We start from the raw sequence: 12,819 nt of genomic DNA on the forward strand, positions 1-12,819 counted from the left end.
TACCACATGCAGATGCTTCTTGAACTAATCTTGTCAACCAGAGACTGGGTCGCTTGGATGTGCTTGTTAATCAATAGCTTCCATGACACCTATAGGTTCTCTTGTCTTTGAAGCTAAGTTGAAATGTACTGTTTTCAGTGTGTGTCAGTCCATCCGACTATGAGCTCTGTCATGTGATATCTGTGAGTCTTATTTTCCTGTCTGTCAGTTCCTAAGGTCTATGTAAATGCTCATCATACTGGATGATGAGAGGCACCTTAGATTAGATGTTTGCTTAGATTTATTGTTCTTTGTCTTCTCATGGGTAATTTACTTATTTCTGGGTCCAGGCTTCTCCCCTCTAAAATAGTGAATGCCATAGTGTTTTCTGAGTCTGAAATGAGATGACAGATTCGGAAGTACTCAGGTCAATCTATGTCCTATCTTAGAGTAAGGATGCAATCAGTGGACACTCTGATTGCCATTATATGATTGTGTAGTACAGAAGTGAAGGACAGACAAGGCAGCTGAAAGGGGCATGGGTGTATTTGATGAGGTTGAGGCTCGAAACTAGGAAAAAGCTTAATAGGAGTGACCCTGGCAGTCCTCCAAATCTCTCTTCCTTTCTTTGGCATCCCATAGATGACTGGGGGGCTTAGACAATAAAGGGTAATCTTCAAGCAACTCTTTCTTTGTGTAAGGCTTGCAATCATCTTGGCTGGGGAAACAGATTGAATAGATCTTGGGCGGGGGATGATGTTATTAATATAAACATTTTTTTTCCAAATGCAACATACTGCTTTTTGCACATAGCAAGCTGTTGTTAGTTTGCGAGGCCTGTGCCTTTACAAAGCCATTGCTGGCAGCTTGAGTGAGATTCTTACAACAATTAGAGGCTTTGAACACTTACAAGCCAAGAAGTTGGATAAGCATGTTTTTGACTCTGTGGTTCCTCCTGGGGTTTGCCTGATGTGCTGGACTAATTAACAGATGCAATTAGGAAAGCTGAGAAGTGAGGAGACTCCGGGGATCAGGCTACTTTCCCAGGGACCCTCATTTATTTGTTCAGAAGGGAACTGGGAGACTGTCTCCACTGTGAAGGAGTAGCAATGCATATCATATTCAAGGGTCCTGGGAACACAGCTTTATGGGACTCATTGCCCGTGATGCAGTTTAAAGTGGTCAGAGCAGATTTCCTCTGTTAGATTTTTCCCTGTAGAATGAAACTCTGACTTATTATTATACAGGGTAATTTTTTAAATGAAGAGTCCAGCTTTCTTTAGAACATGTGAATATGACGAGAGGAATTTCCAACTTCGGATTTGCTACAAGGTCTATACATCAGAAGCTGTAGACAATCTCTGTCACTCGCCTTAGCCTAAAACTTGACCTAAAGTTTGCCTAGACCATGAGTACCTTGCCTTTAAGTTGCTAGAAGAGGTAACATTTGTTGAGACCTGAAATAGCTGGCTTTTCTTCAGAGGGAGCCATTTCAGTTGTGCATCATCTCAATCTTTGTCTTGATGGCATGGAGACAAGATAAGCATATGTGGACAGGCAATGATACATTTGTGTTCACTCGCTAGGGATCATAGTACAGACTATGGATGTGGTAAGTATTTTGTGATAAAGAAGGAGTGGTGAAGAGAGAAAGATTCCTGATAGTGATGATGGCCTAGCTGTGAAGTTGTGTACGTCATCCACATGATGTGACGTGATTGTTAGAAGGACATCAAACACTAACCCAGCATTTCTGCTTTCTCCACAGGTCACTTGTCTCCATGATTTCTTTGGAGATGATGATGTATTCATTGCTTGTGGTCCCGAAAAGTTCCGCTATGCTCAAGACGATTTTTCTTTGGATGAGAACGGTAAACACTGTCATTGGGCTTGCTTCACTTTTGTTCTGCTCCTTTTCATCTCTTAGGATTTCCATGAGCTTATGTGTCCTGGAGAATATTTAAAAATGGTAACACAAGGGTCGATATTGCTAGTATTTCTCCTTTGTATTTGCATACATGATACACCAAGTGAAAGGTCACCTGAATCTCCCAGGCTTTCATGCTACTTGAAACTTGCTATCTACCCCAATAATGACCACATTTCTTAAACCATGTACTGAGCTAACCTGCACCATCAAGAAAGAATTTTTGCATTAAGAACTGTACAGATATTACACATATGCATTATTTTCTAGCCATTCTCCTCTGGCTTTTATGATACGTGGTAATGGTCTCACATTTTTAGAAAGCTTTTTATTTTTCATTCTATCCTTAGTGTCAAACCCAGTTCCCACCTTTGTGTCTGCTACTCAATTCTCTATGCGTTGTGATTTAGAACTACATAGGATTGTTAGCCTCAGGGAAGACCTGAACATCTCTTCGTCTAATATGTTATAAGTAAGTTAGGTCACACAACTTAGGATGGGATATTGGTGGAAAGACATACTAAAAATACATTTCTCACTCGAGTAAAATGTGAGAAAAACAAAGAGAGTTTCACTAGTCAACAATCCATAAGCAACTCAAGACAGGGTCCTTTTTTAAAGTGGCATTTCTACAGTTTTTCTTTTAGAAAGGCAAATGACCATCAAATAGCTAACCAAATCCTGGCTGTATTCAATTTTCTATCCCCTCTGTGTCTGTGGCTCTTGACACTGATAACTAAAGTTCATCAACACAAATAAAAAGCAAAACAGACCAAAATGAATTGTCTTCTCAATTAAGTTTCCTAAAAAGTTCAACTGACCAAACTATCCTTACTTGTCTTTTTAGTGTACCTTAAAGTGGGAGTCAACAAGAAGGTCTCTAGGAAAAATCTGCCCTCTACCATGTTGTTTGATTCTACTTTTCATATCATAGAACAAAATAAACTGTGTAGGTAATGAGCTGGAGAGATGGCTTAGCAGTTAAGAGTACTTGTTTCACTTGCAGAAGACCTATGTTTGGTCCCCAGCATCCACACAGTAGTTTGCAACCACACATAAATTCAGTTTCAGGGAATCCAGTACCACTTTCCGACCTCTACAGGCATCAGGCACACACATCGCACATACATACATACATACATACATACATATATAGAGAAACTTGGAGGAATGGGAGAAGAGGAGTCTGGGGTCGAGATGTATCGTATGAAAGAAGAACTTAAAAAAAGAAAAAAAGTACATTTAAAAAATTCTGCAGGATATATACTGGAACACAGGAGATGTAGCTACTTTACCTTGTATTACTACTTCCTTGATTTGTCGCCCTAGGCAAGATTGAGCTTGTAGTACTCTCGTTTTAAAGGAAAGGAACATAATTATTTTCCTAATAAATTACCAGTCTCACTGACTCAAATTACTGCTAATTCAGAATGCTGAGTGATCACAGAAAGAGTGTTCCAAATTCATCAGATTGCAGCTCGGACAAGTGCAGAGACATTTAGTCTACTCTTCTCTACAGACCCATAAGTGTTCTAGAGTAATGAGCACCAGAGTTGTTATTAACCCATGTATTTATTAAGCCAGCATAAGGGATTACAATATACCCTGAAAATAAAAGAGGAACGGCTCTGTAACTACAGTACAGCGTAGTAAGGCTTCCTTTTGAATGAAATGGCATGACATCTGTTGCAAGGAGTGCCTACCACAATGTGCAGCAAGTAATAGACAATGTATAGGAGCTTACTCAGGGATTCCGCGTCTGTACAACTGTGAAATCTGAGGTATGTCAACCTGTACTCTAATAAAAATAAATGCCAAGCCTCCACAGGTGCCATTTTCAAGTATGGCTTTGTCAATTTCAGATGATTAAGCTGACATACGATCCAGATGACTTGATTTAGAATATCTGTCCTTTCTCTAGATTTGAGGAACTTAAATATTTAGTTTACCCCATGAGACTTTTGGAAATTCCCCCCATTCCTCCCTCACCATAGTCATAGTTTCTACAAAAAAGTGAGCAACACCTTGTAATCATGAGACAGTTAGGTGCTGTGGTCTGTGGCGATCATTCTTGTTTGAGATGCTGATGGTAAGCTAAGGGTCTCAGTAATAACTCCTAAGCGGCCCTTTTGTGTCATTTTGCCCCTAGAATGCAGAGTTATGAAAGGGAACCCATCTGCCACCGCTGGCCCGAAAGCTTCCCCAACACCTCAAAAGACATCAGCTAAGAGTCCAGGCCCAATGCGTCGCAGCAAGTCTCCTGCTGACTCAGGTAACGACCAAGACGGTGAGTGTTCTTTTCCTATTGTTCATGTTGACTTCATTTATAGAAGCTGATACTCCCCTGCATAAGATAAATGACTTCCTCAATGTCGCCAGTGTCCCCAGGAAGACCAATTCTATCGTTTCAGAGATATAAAAACAATTTTGTTTGGAGACAAACACATATGTTCCTCATGAGCTGCCCACCTCGCTTTTAAAGACAAGTCTCTTGCTGGGATTTGGGCTTGCTGATTAGGTGAGATGTTCAGTATGTGCCAGGAAGCATCTACCTATGCCTCTCCAATGCTAATATTACAGGCACACGCACCCCCACATTGGCATTTTAATATGTAACTATCTCCTTAGCTCTTGCGCCAAAGGACACAAAACAACAAGATTCTGTGAAAGAACTATAATCTCTGGCCTGTCCTTTGGTCAGCCTAAGCAGCCTTCCTTGAGTGTTCTGACCTTCCTGAGAGACTGACTCTAATAGGACTAATATAGATTATAATGCATGCTTTGTATGTTATATCCTTTTTGAAAGTTGCATTATTAATTTCACAAAATAGTGGTCTTCATATGGCATCATCACATGTATGCTGTTTAAATATTTAGTGGTTGCATTTAAAAATTAAAAGAAAAGAATTAATAGGATAGATCTTATTTAGTAATCAATTGAAAGGTAATCATTTCAGCATGTGACCAATATGAGAAATTATTGAGATTCTTACGTTCTTTGAAATTGCTCTGAATTTTGTGCTTAATTAGCACATCAGAAATCTAATTAAACACATTTTAATGTGACTATTTACTGTATTAATGTATGAATGCCTTATTTTGGCAAAACGATTTCATCATCTCTGTTGTCCATTGTAAGAGAACTATAAATTAAGCTACAAAAGGACAACTCTATAGGCTGTATTTTTTTAACATTGAGAACTTGAGGGGCAGTTCAGATTTTCAAGGTCTTCCCAATGTCACACAACTATTTAGTATTCAAGGATCAGAACCCAGGACTCCTCTCAGGAGGCATCTGAGGTAGGGTGTGGGGGTCTCAGTGTGCTGAATACAAAGATTTCTTTTGAATGGTCCTTGCTTCTCAGTGTCCTTCTCCCAGGTTCTACCTCCAGATGAAGGGTGTGGGGAGGCCAAGAGATGCTGGGGGGGAGGTTCTGGGTCATTATCTTGTGCTGAATTGAACACAGTACCACAGGTAAGTTGGTGCTTTTGTTTCTAATGATCTGCTCTGAACAGATTCTATTGATTCCTCTAAAGTCACTCCGAGGTGTACTGATATCCTTGACAGGGTTGCAGGCAGACAAAAACTCCCCCTCAGGTCTTCACCTTCTTTAAAAAAAACTCACTTGTATTAAAATATTACAGTATCAACCACAGTTAAATTTCAGTGGGAGGCACTTGCCTAGAATAAGGGAAGTCCTTGATTTTACCTATAGACATGCAAGGTTGGGTAAATAAATGTGTTTTCCAACAGGAAAAGAAACACTTTTGTCCATTTTATTTAAAGAATTCATAACACTGCAATTTACAAGACATGGTAAGAAATAGATTTTAAATTCCCATTTCATCTTGTAAATCTACAGTATCTCACAATCTATGATTGAATTTGGCTTGAGAAACAGCCTAACGAACAAATCCCTGAAGAACTGCTTCTGGGCTCTCAGTTCTTGCTTCTTGATGGATGAGTCTGGGATGAGGAACAAAAGCATTTCTATTTAGCAGAAACAATTAAGCAAAGCAATCCAGACACTGCAGCCAAGGGCACTTTGGAATGGATGTGTGACAACCATAGGTCTGTCTTTTGACTTTGTTCTGAAGTGAATCTTAGCTGCCCTGGCTCCACTCAGATAGCATTCCAGAAAATGTCTTTGTGCAAATACAGAGGAAGCAGGGATTACTTAGAGCAGAACTAAAGAAATCTTAGAGCATCCCAATTCAAGTAAATGTGGAACTGACTGAACTGTGGGTTGAGATATCCCTCTGTAAGGCATTAGGGCGATAACAAGTATAAAACTGAGGATAAATCTCACAAGGGTCACAGTGGGAGATAAGTGAGAGATTGTGAAATGGATTCTGTGATCAAATCCTGAAGCCATTATGCATAAAGGAGGGGGAGAATTACATACTCGAAATAAGGCAAATCTCAAATTTCTGTGTCTTTGTTGGTTAAAGAGATAATAGTAATCAGGAAAATCGTGTGAGATCACATATAATAAAATGTTTTTAAAATAAACAGAGAGAAACTACTATTAATGGGGGGCTCTAGAGTTAATGGATTGTTTGGTAGGCTGATTTTACTTTGAGTATCTCAGAATAAATGCCACATCAAAACAAACAGGCTTGATTTTGAGTGTGCCTCAGTATTGCTATTCCAATGGATGATCAGGTCAGGATGAAATGAATGAGCATTAAAATCAGTTTTATATCTGATCTTCAAGGGCTAGAAGCAAAACACGTGCCTAGGCCCTTCATTTTTTTGTGTCATTCTGGTTAAGCGAACTTGAACTAAGGAAGTGTAATACGGGCTGGGATAAAAACGAAAGAAAGAAAGTGTAATACAATTTATATTCTCACTACCTAGACAACCCTTTAATCACTACACTTGGGACCACTTAGCGACATCTTATGTGCAGCTACATATATCTTAGTCTTCAGGGATGTGTGTATCCTCCAGACAAGGGAACATGCAGCCTGGAAACTCGGCATGAACTCTGCACGCCAGGTGATACTGTTCACTCCTTCTCTGACTACCCGTACTTGAAAGTGGACACTTTTACCGTTCTGTGAAGACTAGCACAGTAAGCCCCTCCACACACATTTTATTGTAATGTTTAAATCCTTGGAAATCCAGGTAGCTCAACCTACTAATCTGACCAGCCATCCTGTTGGGGCATGCCTTCTTCCATTTCGACAGGACCAAAGAACCGAAGGTTAGTGCAGGAGCAAGGACAGACCTAATCATTCCCCAAAATCCTAGGGAAAAAGATCTTGTGGAGTTGAGCGCGGCAACTGTGCTGCACAGCTGGGGCGTGAGCTAAGGAAGTTGACAGACAGAGCACAGAAACCATCTTCTCCAAGAGTTCTGGGATATGGGGGGGATTTATGCCATGCTGGCTCCTCTATGTTCTTTTGTTCTGTGACATTGTGTGTGTGTTCCCAGCTGGTTTGCCTAATTGAAAAAAAGCTTTGGCTAACCACTTTCTAACTTGGGCCGGAGAAGTTAGAAGTTTTCTTGAAGATGAGCCCCCGCTCTGACAGCTGCTCCTGCTTTCATCTTGGCCCTTCCCTTTTCTCGGCCACCATTTCCATGTTTCCCCCAGTTCCTGTGGGAAAAAATGTCAGAGGAAGAAATCCCGGGAGCATTTGTTTTTTGTTTGTTTGTTTGTTTGTTTTTTTAATGAATGGCCTATGTCACAAAAGTTGAAAACCAAGAGAAAAGAGTACACATAGGCTTTGGAATCAGAAATCTGTAATCCAAATCTTGGCTCTGCTTCCGCCCACCTGGAGTGTATGGGTCAGGGAGAGGGTTGATGGTGCTGTGGTCAACTCATCATAGACACCCGGTAAATGAATAATACTAATTTTAAAAATATTGATAAGGTGGTCAAGAGGTTGAAATGTATGTGGCACACCTTCATTGTACAGGGGAAAATGAATTCTACTAGAAGGCAGGAGAGGATTTGGTCTATATAGAAAGCTGAGAGCAGTGAGACACTTTTGTGATTCTGTGGACTAGGAAAGACAAGAGTCAGTGAGATGCTCCCCAATTACTAGAGAGCTAAAAATGATAGTAGGGGGAAGGGGGGCTCTCAATCAGTGGTGAAGCTTCCAATCACTCCTAAGATAAAAGGCAATATGATAGCCTCTCTAGAGCAGTGAGTGGTTCTTCACCTTCCTAATGCTTGGACTTTTTCACACAGTCCCTCATGTTGTGGTGAACCCTAACCATAAAATTATTTAATTGTTAGGTCATAACTGTAATTTTACTACTGTTATGAATTGTAATGTATTTATCTGGTATGAATGAGCTCTGATATGCTACCCTTGTAAAATGGTCATGGCCCACAGGTTGAGAACCACTGTTCTTTCAGGATTTGCCAGTCCAAAAGCACACACAAAGTTCACCAGACAGCATCTCCACTGCATCCTGCTTCTTCTTTTATTTGATATTTGTAAGAAGTTGCTCTAGAATCCGTACAAAATTGTGTCATTTCAAAGTTTCTCTCACAGTGTAAAGATAAAATGTGCATGTAAAAAAATTGATCTATGCAGAGGAAACCAGTCCCAGTGTCGGGAGGGGGGAGGAACTTGGACTTCCCACAGGGCAGGAGACCCTGACTGCCCTTGGGGACAAAGAGGGAGGAGAAGAGGGAGGGGGGGAGTGGGAGGGTGTTGGGAGGAGGGGCATAAATGGAAACTTTTTATAATTTAATAAAATTACTTTCAAAAAAAATATATAAAAAAAATTGATCTATGTTTTAAGTGCAGGGGTTCTTTAAGTTTGCTAGTTCATGTCTGTAAGTCTCATTTCTTTATGTCCATCTTCAGATTTTTACCCCATCAGCAATTTCTGAGAAAGTATGGGAACATATCTTCAGTTCTTCAACAAGGTCGTCCATGGCAGTTAAATGATGAAAAGCCCATGCCCATACTTGTAGGAGGTCAATGATGAAGGCCTTTATCTTTTATGGATAACTTCAGATTGGTTCAGTATGTAGGGACATGAAAACAGTATATCACTCCTGTATATAATCATTTAAACAAATCAGAGACTGTAGAGAAAAGCATATATGGAGTGTATATTTGTGTACATCATAAGTGTTGGTTGAGAAGAGTTTTTGAGGATACGGAGAAAAAGATCTGGGAATTGAAGAACTTGTACTCAGATCTGTACTCAGTAAACGAAAACTGACAGACGTACATACTTGTGAGTGACAATTTTCTATGTTTTGTCAAGGTCACTGAGTTCATTCTCATATAAATGAGAAAATGAAGAGGGGAATTTTAATGTTGGAGCAGAGTAGCCACCCTTCGTAGTTGGGGGACAAGTATGAGAAAAGGAGAATGTCTAGAGTATACAGCAACCGTATGGAATGAAGGTCCAAACTCAACCTTGCTAGTGTTCAGACCTCAAGATAGAGCATTGGGGCAAGGCTTGACTATGTTCGTTTGCATAGGTCTCTATGACTGCTCCGTTCTGGAAGCTTTTGCCAGGTTCTGCTGGGAAAGCCTTTGGGCGATGTAGACAGTCCATTAACTTCTTCAACTATTAACTCCTTCATTTCCTTCCTACAGAGAATAAGTGACTTTTTGCAGTACCCCAGTCTTGCCTTTCTTAGAGCATGTCATTTAATTTTCAGAGAGCAAACTCTGGTACTTAAACACTGCATTTTGGTACAGGTAGCATTCTTTATTTGGCTCACAGAATAAGTGAACACAATACCCTCTCCTTGTCTGACCTCCAAAACTCTATCTACTCAAGAGTCCCTATTTTCCTTCCATATTGCTTTAGTTGGAGTTAAGAAAACTAATTGGCCACTGCTGTATCTTTTGTTGTGTCTGCTTCTCTTCTGAACCCATCCTATCCATTCCTAGTTTCATTTTCAGAGGCTGGAGTAAGTTTTCAGTTTAAATTTGCTTGTGTGAATTTCAGTTTCAAATGCTCCTGAGGTTTCTCTTTAGCAATCAAACCCAAACTTTTATTTTATAAACTGAAAAATAAATCCAGGACTACCTAGTTCCTTCCCTAGCCCTTAAATTGCTGGAAAAGTCTTGAGGTGCAGCTAAGTTGACCACATTGGCCTTAAATTTGCCATCATTCTGCCTCAGACTGTCAAGGGCTGAGATTACAGGTCTATTCCATTGCCCAAGAGCTACCCCAAATATCTTAGTGGGTCACACAACAAACCAACCAAAATCTGGCTCACATCCTTAGTCTTCTGCTGTATTGTTTGAGTATCCCTCCTGTGACCAAACCCTTGAGCCATTGGCAGCTACTTGCACTTTGAAGACGTATTGTATTCTTTCACACCTTTTTGTCTTCTGGTGCAATTGTAATGCCTAGAATAACACTTTCTCTCCTCTTTACTTTGCTAGTTTCAATTTACTTTCTTAAACATAGTTTTTTTGATGTGAACTAATTTAAAGCACATAGTGGATTTTAGTTAGCTATAAAGTTTGTCACAATTATTATGATTTAATGCCAGAATAACTGTGACTCCAAAATGGAGTTCCCAATTCATTAGCAAAAGCATTCCACTTCCCTGCCTTTTCCCATCCCCAGTCTCTGGCATCCATGAGTCTACTTTCAGACTCTGGACATTTCCCTAGTCCAGATTTGGTTTTCAAAATACTTAGATGTTGCTTCTTCTTTACTTCCAATTCCCCTTATTACAAATTCTTTCCTTTGGGCTCAAATAATATCCAGTGCAGGCCTTTATCTACATACCTACTTGACTTAATCCTTGCTTTTGCTCCCCCTCCCCGAGGAAGTGATGTATTTTTTCTGACACCCCAATATCTAATCTTTGTCTCATAGGTGGTGTTCCATGGCTGTTAGCCAATGGTATAAATGACAAGGAGGAAAGCTTCTCAAGAAGTAAATGAAAGATAACGGAATAAAGTCAGTCAGTGGGTTCCCAAGTGGTTTTATTTTATTTTTTAGCTCATTTAAACATAGATAGTCTCAGCAGCCATCACAATGGTGCAACTTCTGTGTCTTCCATTGATGGGTGTGTTTTCGAAAACAGGGAAATATTATCATAAGCAGTGGAGAGGATTATATAATCAGGGAATAGTTATGATATAGAAGCTTAAACCGTGTCTGTGGGACTAACCACAATATTCTTAGGCAATCTTTGTACTTAAGTGTTCTCTCTCCCCCTGCCTCATTCCACTGTGCACTACTGAGTCACTCCCCTCTGTTTTAATTGCATACTTCAGAATATCTTATTAACAACGTAGGTCCTATGATTAAAAAAATATTTCAATGTGAGAAGGCAGTACATGTCATGGAAAACCATTTAATTATCACATTTTGATGTGACACCTTTCTTTTTTTCATATTAAAAGTGCTCATTAACAGGGGGATGGAAAACAGCTTGAAACTGAAGTGGAAAACAGAGATGTTAGAACCTCAATCATCTCGTTTCTATCAGGTTCTTAACTGGAGACAGATTGGGGCTGTATCTTGGTGCTGTTCACAGTTACCTAGAATTAATTTCCAGGTCTCTATACATTTTGCTCTGTTTGCAGTCCTTTATTCTAATCTACTTTTCTTTCTTGTCTCCATTACAGACCTTCTACTATTATCTATTTTCTCTTCAGCTTCACTTTAGTACGTTTGAGCTCTTCTTTAAAATTTACTTTCTATTTCTCCAATTTACTTCATTCTCATTTCTGTTTCTTTCCTTGTGTGATTTCTTTTTTTTTTTTTTTTTTTTTTTTTTTTTTTTTTTTTTTTTTTTTTTTTTTTTTTTTTTTTTTTTTTTTTTTTTTTTTTTTTTTTTTTTTTTTTTTTTTTTTTTTTTTTTTTTATAGTAAATTTTATTAAATTATAAAAGTTTCCAATTCCGCCCCCCCTCCCAACACCCTCCCACTCCCCCCACTCCCCCCCCTCCTTCCCCTCCGTCCCCCAGGGCAGTCAGGGTTTCCTGCCCTGTGGGAAGCTCCAGCTCCCTCCCCCTCCCTCCAGGTCCAGGAAGGCTAGCATCCAAACAGACTGGATCCCCAAAATCCAGCATATGCAGAGGAAACAGGTCCCAGTGTCATAGTCAATGGCTTTTCAGAAAGACCCCGGGCCAGCCACAGTCAGAGAATCCGGCCAAATTCCGAGAATCTGTCTAGATCACGTCCTCGTTCAGTCCCAGTCCGGCTGGCCCTGGTAAACTCTCATCAGATCCGTTCCCTTGTATCAGTGGGTGATAGCATCCCTCGCAGTACTGATTTCGTTTTTCATGTTCCTCCTCCTTCCGCTCCCCCTCCGGACCTCGGGGGGCTCAATCCGGTCCTCCAATGTGGGCCTCCGATTGCATAGCCGTCCTTCGCCAGAGGAAGGATCTATGGTGATAAGCAAAATATACATCAGTATGGTCATGGGCCACGGCCGATTCAGGCACCCTCTCCTCTGTCCAGAGAGCAATCTGGGGGATTTCTCCTTGGACCTGGGATCCCATATATAATCACGTCTCCTGTAAACCCTAAAATGGCTCCCTTAGTTGAAATATATTGTTCCCTGATCCCTATTTATCCTACCTCCCTCCCCCCCCATCCCCGGCCACCAAGCTTTCCCCGTTCCTCCCCTACTCCCTTCTCTCTAGTCCTCTCCCCCTCCATCGACCCTCCCACCCCCCCATGCACCCGAGGTTACCTGGGACTCATGTATATTTCCTACCTCCTGGTGGATAGCTAAATAATCTTCATCAGGTTCATCTTCTTATTTAGCTTCACTAGGATCACGAATAATAGGCTCAAAGACCTTTAATTATGGTTAGAATCCACTTATGAGTGAATACATACCGTGTTCCTCTTTTTGGGTCTGGCTTACCTCACTCAGTAAAGCGTTTTCTATTTCCATCCATTTGCATGCAAAATTCAAGATGTCATTGTTTTTTACCGCCGAGTAAAACTCTAAT

General features: G+C 40.3%; 1 protein-coding gene across 1 annotated transcript in view; it reads left to right on the forward strand.

Moving 5' to 3' along the window:
- Nucleotides 1–12,819, forward strand: part of Dcx (doublecortin) — an 84,823-nt gene that overhangs the window by 50,677 nt on the left and 21,327 nt on the right. Inside the window, exons 4-5 of the mRNA XM_085685074.2 lie at nt 1,748–1,850; nt 4,056–4,193. Coding sequence (XP_085541200.1) covers nt 1,748–1,850; nt 4,056–4,193 — 241 coding nt within the window. The remainder of the gene's footprint in view (nt 1–1,747; nt 1,851–4,055; nt 4,194–12,819) is intronic.

The sequence above is a fragment of the Myodes glareolus genome, chromosome X (assembly GCF_982192425.1).
Source record: "Myodes glareolus chromosome X, mMyoGla1.1, whole genome shotgun sequence".
NCBI lineage: Eukaryota > Metazoa > Chordata > Mammalia > Rodentia > Cricetidae > Myodes > Myodes glareolus.